The sequence below is a fragment of the Spinacia oleracea genome, chromosome 1, assembly GCF_020520425.1.
Source record: "Spinacia oleracea cultivar Varoflay chromosome 1, BTI_SOV_V1, whole genome shotgun sequence".
Classification (NCBI taxonomy): Eukaryota; Viridiplantae; Streptophyta; class Magnoliopsida; order Caryophyllales; family Amaranthaceae; genus Spinacia; species Spinacia oleracea.
In genome coordinates, this window is record NC_079487.1 from 122906037 (window position 1) to 122916608 (window position 10572).

Sequence of the window (10572 nt, forward strand, 5' to 3'; positions counted from 1 at the left end):
GGACTAAATGTTTTTGCCTTTCCTTTTTGATCTCCTTGACCCTTTGGATGCCAGCTAGGATATCCTACTACTGTCCAACACTTCTCCTTGACATGTCCTGCTTTACCACAAGCTGTGCAATTTATCTCTGTGCTTTTGCTAAACAGTGCAGTTACATCAGTTTCTTCTCTCATTGCTACAGGATTTAGGACTTCTCTCTGTGACTCTTCTTGTTGCAAAATGCTGCATGCTATCTCAACTGTAGGCAAGGTACTCATCATCAGTATGTTACTTCTTTGAGGTCCAAACACTTCATCTACACCATTCAGAAATTGGAACAATTTCTGCTCCTCTTGTTGTTGTTGAAGAGCTTGTACAAAGGCATTGATCTCTGTTGTGAGGCTTGTAATTGGTGGAAGAGAGTTCAAATTCTCCAGCTCTTCCCACATTACTTTGAGATCAGTATAATAATCAGAAAATAAGCTTCCCTTTTTGTTTTGTTTCGTATATTTCCTTGTTCAACTTATATTTTCTGGATCCATTTGTCACAGTGTATCTCTGTTGCAGTTGTTTCCATATTTGCTCACAGCTATTGACAAACATGATAGACTTCTTTATTGACTCAGAAACATTTCCCATTATCCAAGATATCACCATACTATTGCACGTATCCCAAGCTTCCTGCTTTACTTCATCTGTAGGATCTCTTTTTACTAACCCAGTCACAAAGCCTAACTTTCTTTTAGATGCTAGACTAATCTCCATGGTTCTTTGCCAATATCTAAAGTTAGCTGATCCTACTAATTTTTCTACAGCAATAGCATTACTACCATCTGATGGATGCAGATATAGGGGACTAGTTGGTTCTATTTTTGTAACCATTGTGCAAACAGAAGTTCTTAACAGTTCTAAAAATCAATGCTTTATATAAAAAATTGAAGCTTTATACTAGTTGCTCCACATATCATGCTGAAAACAATGAGATAAACAAGAAATAGAGCTGATTTATTCGAACCTGCTCTGATACCATGAAGACTTTTTGTATTCAATCAGCAAGAGGAATGGAGCAACCAGCCGTATTTTCTTTCATTCATTTGGTTTCTGAAATTGTGTGTTGCTTAATACAAGTGCTCCTTTATATATGGAGTCACCCAAAATTAGGTAAACTAGGCAACCAATAGGAAGCTTACACTAATTCCTAGAAAAGACAACTACACTAGATGACAAAAGATCACATGATCCTAGGCTGATTTTGTTGGCTATTGCTGGCTGCTACTTTGTTCTTTGTTCGATTAGGCCTTCTATTTGGGCTTCATTACTACCTCATTCAACAGTTTAGTGCTTGAAATGTCCCTTTCACTAATGCACGCTGTCCTTAATTTTTGCATTTCATTAGATATATGTCGTGCACGGACTTTTTGTGACTAAATATATTTGCAGGAGTTTCCCCTGTGGTTACTCTTTGAGCATCATACGTGGGCATTTGTTATTTACAATATTGTTTGTTCCGGTTGTGGAGTTGGAACGGTTGGAAGGCCTGATGTACTGTATCCGACTGTAATATGCACAGCAAAAAGGGTTATCTAGTATCGGGGGTGGTCCGAGTATCACCCCTCCGATACTTAAGTCAGTAATACTGATTGCTCTGCAATTAATGAATTTTAGAATGATTGGTGAGTTTCCGTACCTTTGGCAATTAACGAGGGTCCACATATATAGACGGGTAATTAGTACGGACAACTTGGGTCATGCGACCACTTATAGGCTTACATGGATTATCTTCCTAATGAGGCCGACTGTAATTGATTAGGCTTAAGTGCCGAATGGGTCAGATGTCTCTGCTGGCCCTTTTTGGCCACTTTGGCACTTAAAGGTTGTCATGCCGGTAGGCAATCCCGTACACTAGTCCCTTCAGAGTGACTGTAGTACGTACGTTTACTGTTGCAGTTGCTCTGAAGAATATAAAGGATTCCCGTAAAATGTTAATTTTTATAAGTAGGTCAATATATATGGACAGACAAAGTGCATTGATATAGTTATACGTGATATGATCAAGTAGTTCTGAATAGTCATCGATGAATTTGATAAATTTATTCCACACGTACGGTACACATGTAACAAGTAACAAATAACAAGTAAAAACAACATATATAATCTCAGTTAAATAAAAAAGAAGCTATGGAAAGTGACAACTCCTTAATGAATTGAACAAGAGCAATAACAGAATTAGTAGCAGCAACAGTTATGAAAGTATCGGCTTCATTGGATTCAGCAGAGCCACCACCGGCTAAATCAGAGAGAGCACGAATGGTGATGAAAGGAACCAATTGCTGGTGGCAGATGAGTGCTACTCCGGCGCTTTCCATTTCAACAGGGCTTACCATGAATTGATTATGAATAAAACTTCTATAAGCTGCATTATCTACGTAGATACTTGCACTTGCTCCTCTTAATACAGTTGCCACTTTCGGTGTTGTTGCATTCACGCATCCTTCCAATTCTAAGCTCTGAATTATTCATAATAACAATAATATCAAATTCATTGAATTTTCAACATTAGCTACAATTAAGTTTGTTTCATGAGATATGATCAAATAAGTTAAACTAATTTTTAATTTTGTGGAATTGAATAATAGGTAAACACTGGCTAGATCATCTTTGACCATCACTAATGAGGAATTAATTGACACGTTTTTATAAATCTAATATATACATATATAAAGGAGACATATTTGCTGAAATATTAGAGGGCCACCTAGGATTACTAATGGTTTCGTTAGTAATATATACAACTCAATCTAAAATCAAACACTATAATAATTAAAAAAAAATCTAAAATAAATTCATTCAAATCAAACACTAATCTAAAATAAAATAAATAAAATTCATTATCCAATATTAGAGCACCATGTAGGGAATCTAATGGTTTCGCCAAATAAAAAATAAGATTTCAAAATTAATTTTGAATTAAAAAAGTCGAGTGCCACGTAGATAAATTATTAAACGCCACATAAATATTTTAATTAATTAACTAATAATATTACGCATATACAATTTCATCCAAACACTCTCATAATTTTTTTTAAAAATCTAAAATGAAATTTAATGCAAAATCAAAAACTAATTTAATCTAATACGAAGTATATAAAATTGATATATACATAACAATTTAATAGAATCCGTGCATCGCACGGGCTAAAATCTAGTTATAATTAATGGAATGGTCGACTAAGTATAACTTTAAAAATTAAAACAATTAGTTATAGCTAATTATAGGTCTCGTGGAGTTGTGGTCAACCTTGGTCTCCAATTATTAAGTTTTTTTTTTTTTTTTTTTTTTTTGCAATCTTAACATCTTGTGGAATAGGAATATGTCAAAGGAGAAATCGACGCTATTAGATCTAACTATAGCTGGTCAATTTTAAAAGTTCTCCACTTTTCATTGACTTGGGTGTCTTAGCTAGTACTCCCTCCGTCTCTGTTTGTTTTTTACGGTTTTCTTTTTGGGTGTCCCAAAATGTTTTTTACATTTCCTTTTATATTATTACATAAATGATTTAATATTCTATCAAAATTTGTGTCCAATTATTATATCAACCAATTAAATCCATTAGGTTATTTAATCCCTCACACTTTTCCATAGGAACATTAACTTTTTCTCATTTACTTCGTACATGAAAAACTTAAATTTTGATAAGAGTGAAACATTATAAATAAACGTAATTTTCCTCGTTTACATGAAAAAACTTAAAAGAATCTCAATGCACATTAACTAATCGTTAAAACGCGTGCAAAATACCAAACGTAAAAAACAAAAAGAGACGGAGGGAGTAACTATGTATGGGGTTTCGGCTCTAAATGACCTCCGATCAAAATTAACCTACTATTAGATCGGTCAATTTTTTTTTTGAGGGAACCTACTAAATCGGTCAATAGTGCAACATTTCACGTTTCTGTTGATCATTCAATTTCTAGTTTTATTTTAACTTGTTGGTTGTCAGAATTAAAAAACTTAAGCCCCGGTAGGAATTAAAAACCGAAAATAATAAAGGTCGTAACTTGCGATATTAAATGTTGTTGTAACTTGCGACCTTAATCATCACCCATTAAAAAGAATATTAGCCCCATCGAAATTTTAAAAAATTTAAAACGTATTCCCCATCAAAACTATAAAAATGAAATAAAAAATGTGACACGTAACACTATTAACCGGTTTAGAAGGTTAATCTTGGTTGAGGACTGTCTAAAGTAGACACCCTCTAAAGTTAGGACTTCTTTGTATTCATAAAAATGGAAGACTTTTTAATGGCTACAATAAAATAGTAGCCACCATAATTGTATTAAATCTCAATTGTTTTAAACTAAAATTTAATCTTATCCATTTATTTATTTGACCATAATATTTCAAGAAAATGTAAAAGCAAAAAAAATATTAAAAAAAAATGGTTTTATTATTGTAAAAAACTGCTGCAAAGTTCCTTCTTCCACCATCGTAGCACAATCGTCAGACATAAAAATCACCCATTAATCATCAGGCTTTGTGATTAAAACAATTCGCATATATAAATATTGGTTTTCCTGCTCTAAAAACTATAGAGTATCCCCTAATTACTCTTGCACAACGGTTGAAATTATTTTTTGAGTTTTACATGGTTTTTCTTTCAATTGTGTTCTTATTTTATACTGTATATTTTTTGAACGAATCCCATGGACCCATGGTGTTCTTCTACTGGTCAGAAATATGCAATTTTGCTAAACATGATATACACACATTAATACAGGTAAAAAAAATTGTCATAGATGAATGTTCACCTCGTAGATGGAGAGAGGTGAGGAAAAGAAAATTATTTTAAAAAAAAAAAATTTATCTATATTTTATTAATGAATTTCTTTTATAAAAAAATTAATTATTTTAAAAGTCAAGTCAATATAAAATGAATGGTGTAGATTTGACATATCTATATAAATGGTCTAGATTAAAAGTTTATAGTAGCTACAAAATTAATGTAGCCATTATAAAATCATCCCATAAAAATACTGAGACTTTTTTAAACTGAGTGACAATAGTTGGGATTGGTAGCGTCAATTTATCCTATATCAAAACATTACATCACTGAGCTAGTAATTATGAGTGAATTAATATTTTTATAAGATCTAACATTGATCCTTCTAGAAATCAAGTACTGAATTATTATTTAGTAGGGTTGTAATTTTGTTAAATTACCTGAAGCTTCTTGGCAATATTGAAGTAATGAGCATCAACCGGAACCCAAAAAACATGTTGCCTTTCCTCAGGAGTGCCATCAATTGGGAAAACCTCTTCAGCTTGATACCAAATTCTGTTCATAGATTATCAGACTTACTATTATTTCCAGTAGTGATGTTTGAATTGTAGTCACCAAATCTTAAGTTGCCATATTTCCTTGAGTAATCTCCTGCTGCCTCTAAGGCTAGTTCATCCTCTGGTCCATCACCATTTCTCTACACCCATCACCAAAATGCATGCCTTTAATTACATGATTAATTCAATTGTAAATAATATGTAAGTATTGCATCGAACGATAATGGTTTTTATTATTGATTACAACCACCTTTAATGTACTAGTAAATAACTTGTGAACTACTCCCTTCGTTCATTTTTAGTTGTGGGTTTTCCATTTTTACAGTAATTTAGGGGGGGAAACTAGATGTTTTATATTTCTTATAACTAACACTACAAAACAAAGACGGAAACAACCGTCACAAATATCTTTTACGACGGGTTAATAATAACATTTTCCATTAATGACGACCCCCTTTTATGATGGGTTCGCAATAGAAAATCCCACCGTTAATTAACGATGGACGATGATAAAGGTCGCAAGTTGCGACAACATTTAGTTGTCGCAATCTATAGGAAGTAGTATATTTATTTTATCTTTAATTTTATTTCTAGCAAGTTAGTTATAAAGTAGTTAAAAGTTTGTTAGAAGGTTGTTACAAGCTTTGTATATAAGCTACTATTGGGCTTGCTTCTTATTCAAGAAATTGAGTTAATAAACACAACTTTCTTCGATTCTCTCTCTCTCTAAATTCCTAATTCTCTCAAGGTTCTTCATGGTATCAGAGCGTCAATCTCGTTTCTGAGATTTAGGTTTTCGATTTTTGATCTGAAATTTGTGCATCACAACAGTTTCATATTACTTGATTTGCTGCGAAGTTTCTTGCTGATTGCGAAACTTCTTGCTCGAATCTGTGACTTTGATTGAGTTTGTTTGAGTTGATTGATGCAATGGCGACTGATGGATCTGAAACTAATAATGATTCTCATATGAACAATAGTGAAAATGGAGGTAATCTTGATCCTTATTTCATAGCAAATTCAGATAGTCCAACTGCTTCTCTGGTTTCTGTAGTTTTTAATGGCATGAATTTTATGCGATGGAAGAGAAATGTTATGAGAGCGTTAGTTGCTAAGAACAAAGAAGGATTTGTAAATGGTGGAATACTGAAACCTGCTGTGAATCACAAAGACTATCATAAGTGGAAACGTGCTGATTTTATGGTAGTAAGCTGGATTCTGAGTTCTATGAGCAATGAATTAGCTGATGATTTTGGTTATATTGATAATGCTGTGGAATTGTGGAAGGAATTGAATGAAAGATTTGGACAGTCTAATGGTCCTCTGATCTATCAGCTGAAAAAGGAAATTGATAGCTTAAATCAGGAGAACATGACAATTGTTACCTATTATGGTAAACTGAAGAAACTATGGGATGAGATGCAAAGTTTGAGATCTTTTCCTACATGTGTGTGTGGAGCATTGAGTAGCTGTAGTTGTCAAATTTTGAAAAAGATGGCTGAATTTGAGGAAGAAGACAAGATGATGAAATTTTTGCTAGGATTAAATGGAGGATTTGAAGGCACTGTGACAAATGTGTTGGCTATGGATCCTCTGCCAAGCATAAATAGGGTGTTTGCCATTACTCAGCAGATTGAAAAGCAGAAAGAAGTCAACAATGGCAATGCTGAAGTCAATGCTATGAATAGCAGTGCTATGGTTGCTCAATCATACAGAGGTGGACAATCACAGAAGTACAGCAGTGGTAAGAAAGACTGGAAAGAAACCAAGAAAGAGAAGATGTTCAAGGTTTGTACTCATTGCAAAGGGAAAGGGCATACTGTTGATCAGTGTTTCAAGCTCATAGGATATCCTGATTGGTATAATACTATCAAGGCTTCTAAGGGGTCACAATATCAATCTGATGGAAGCAGAATGGCAGCTAATGTGAACTCTGCTTCTGATGTTGGAGATAGTCCACTTGATGAGAACTTATCTGGTTCTGGAGCTATGAGAAGTGAATTTCTGAGTGCAATTTGCCAAGAAGTCATGAAAGCAATGAAAACCAAGCAATCACATGGTGAGGATGTGGCTGGAACATCCAGTTCCTTTGCAAATTATGCAGGTATCATATCTCATTCTTTTAACTGTACTGTGAACAATGTGCTAAATGATTGCTTGTGGATTGTGGATTCTGGTGCTTGTGATCATATGACATATGATGAGAGTATTCTGATAAACAAAAGAACACTTCAGAAGGTGATTAAGGTTGGTTTGCCTGATGGTTCTCAAATGAATGTTGATACTATAGGTGATGTTATTTTAACTGATAAACTGATGCTGTGTAAAGTGTTATTGGTCAAAGGTTTCAAACACAATTTGTTGTCTGTTGGTAGATTGATTGAACAAACTGGTATTCAGGTTATATTTACTGGTGATGGGTATTGTTTCCAGGACCCTTCTAATTCAGTATTGCTTGGTGCTGGCACAAGGAAACAAGGTTTATACTATTTTACCAAAATCACAGATGTTAAAGGTGTAGAGGATGTTGCTTATGGTTGTAATGCAGCAGCTAATGTAGTAGAGGATGTTGTTACTGATATGCACACAAGTGTTTTGCCAAATAAAACTGCCACTAGTTTGTTTCAGTCTAAAGTTGATAACAGAAATAAACTAGATCTTTTGCATGCCAGATTAGGGCATCCTTCTTTGTCAAAAATGAAGTTTGTCAATGCTGCTTATTGTAAAGGTGTTACAGAATACAATTGTGCTGTTTGTTGTAGTTCTAAGCATCATAGATTTCCTTTCAACATTAGTGACAGTAAAGCTTCTGCTTGTTTTGAATTGATTCATTTGGATCTATGGGGACCTTATAGAGTTAGAAATCTGGATGGTGCAACATATTTTCTAACTGTCTTAGATGATCATAGTAGAGTAACATGGACTTTTCTGCTCCATAACAAAATGCAAGTGGAAAAGGTAGTTGCAGAGTTTATATCTATGGTTGACACACAATTTGACAAGAAAAGCAAAAGAATTAGATCTGATAATGGCACTGAAGTGGTGAAAGAATCATGCCAAGCTCTATTTGCAAGCAAAGGCATATTACATGAAAAGAGTGTTCCATATGTTCCTCAACAGAATGGTAGGGTTGAGAGAAAACACAGGAGTCTTCTTGAAATTGCCAGAGCTTTGAGGTTTCATGCTGGATGGCCAAAGAAGTTCTGGGGAGAGTGTATTCTTACTGCTACTCATCTGATAAACAAAATTCCAGCAAAGGTGTTAGGGTGGAAATCTCCATTTGAGGTTATGTTTCAGAGTGTTCCTGTTTATGATACCCTAAGGGTGTTTGGTTCTTTATGTTTTGCTCATAACACTCAGCTCAAGAGGGATAAATTTGATTCCAGAACTAGAAGATGTGTGTTTCTGGGTTATCCTGCTGGTTACAAGGCATTCAAGCTGTATGATATGGACAATCACACTGTGTTTGTCTCCAGAGATGTGATATTTTTTGAAACTGTGTTTCCATACAAATCTTCTCAATCACCTAATTCCATAATCCCTGCTCCCATTCAGACAGTACAGTTTGGTACTGAACCTATTATTTCTCCTCCAAATGATTTCTTTGAATTTTCTTCTGAAACACAATCTTCATCTGAACCTAACTTGTCTCATTCTCCTATTCTATCTACAAATACTTCTCCACAAAATGCTTCTCACAATAGTTTACACAGTAATCACTCTCCTCATGATTCTACTCCCATTTTTAATCATGTCCCTAATTCTGCTAATCAGTCTCTTTCACCCATTATTGATACTCAATTACATATTCCTACCACTTCTGACAATCACCAAATTGTTCCTCACAATGTTGTTAGACAAAGTACCAGAATCATTAAACCATCTACTGTGCTTCAGGATTTTGTTGGAGGATATATCCCTCACAGACATGTATCTCCTTCTTCTACTGAATCTCTTTCATTCACTGTGAATGATTGTTCTGCTTATGTTGATGATGATGATAGTTGGATAACTGATATGGTTTTCAGTTGTTCTGACACCTTGGATTCCTTAGCTTTTTCTGTTTTTCAATCTCCCAATGATCCTAAACATTACAACCAAGCTAAACATGATACTAATTGGTTGCTTGCTATGGACAAAGAGATTCAAGCTTTGGAATGCAATGATACTTGGGAACTAACTCAGTTACCCAAAGATAAAAAGGCCATTGGATCCAAGTGGGTTTACAGGACAAAACTTAATCCTGATTACTCCATAGACAGACATAAAGCTAGGTTGGTTGCTATTGGTTATCAGCAAGTTGAAGGTAGGGATTTTACTCAAACTTTTTCTCCTGTAGCTAAGTTGGCTACTGTGAGAATTGTTATTGCTCTTGCTGCTGTCAGAGGATGGGAATTGTATCAACTAGATGTTAATAATGCTTTCTTGCATGGCTATATTGATGAGGAGGTTTACATGAAACCACCACCTGGCTATCTTAAGGCTAAACCTGGTGAAGTTTGCAAATTGAAAAGGTCACTATATGGCTTAAGGCAAGCTTCTAGACAATGGAACAAAGAATTGAACAAATTTCTTAAGTCTTTGAACTTCCTGCAGTCCAAACAGGATTATTCTTTGTTTACAAGAACTCATAATGGAGAGTTTCTTGTAATCTTAGTATATGTTGATGATATACTAATCACTGGCACTTCCAAAACCCAAATAGAAGAAGTGAAAGTTGCTTTGGATGTAGCCTTTACAATCAAAGATCTTGGTCACCTAGCTTACTTCCTTGGTATTGAAGTTCATAGAACTGATAAAGGTATCTTTCTCTCTCAGAGAAAATACATTCAGGATATATTGATTGATGCTGGTATGGAAAATTGTTCCACTGCACCTGCCCCTCTCTCTTGTGGATTAAAACTATCCATTGATGATGGTGATTTGCTTGATGAACCAGAAGTTTATAGAAGGCTTGTGGGTCGATTACTTTATCTGGGAATCACAAGGCCTGACTTGTCTTACAGTGTTCAGCATCTCAGTCAGTTTGTTCACTCTCCTAAAGTGCCTCATCTCAGAGCTGCTCTCCATGTTCTAAAGTACTTAAAAGGTACATTAGATAAGGGATTGTGGTATTCATCTGCTTCTGATACACAACTTTATGCATACAGTGATGCTGATTGGAGTTCTTGCCAATTTAGCAGCAGGTCTCTCAGCTCTTATGCTGTATTTCTTGGCAACAATTTAGTCTCATGGAAAACCAAAAAGCAACG

The 10572-nt window shown here is 34.7% G+C and overlaps 1 protein-coding gene across 1 annotated transcript; it reads right to left on the reverse strand.

Annotated features, from left to right (window-relative positions):
• Nucleotides 1-2051: 2051 nt before the first annotated feature.
• LOC130465654 (uncharacterized) lies at nt 2052-5326 on the reverse strand. The gene is made up of 2 exons (XM_056834501.1): nt 5204-5326; nt 2052-2492 (listed from the first exon to the last, which is right to left on the reverse strand). Exons 1-2 carry the CDS (start codon nt 5324-5326, stop codon nt 2136-2138), a joined length of 480 nt encoding a protein of 159 aa, XP_056690479.1. The 3' UTR covers nt 2052-2135.
• Between the last annotated feature and the right edge of the window lie 5246 nt (nt 5327-10572).

Bases quoted from the DNA above. Each gene is read 5' to 3' on its own strand.
- LOC130465654 (XM_056834501.1), bottom strand. From the start codon at position 5,326: ATGAACAGAATTTGGTATCAAGCTGAAGAGGTTTTCCCAATTGATGGC. The intron at 2,493-5,203 runs GTAATTTAACAA...TTATTATGAATA, and splicing joins ATATTGCCAAGAAGCTTCAG to ATTCAGAGCTTAGAATTGGA.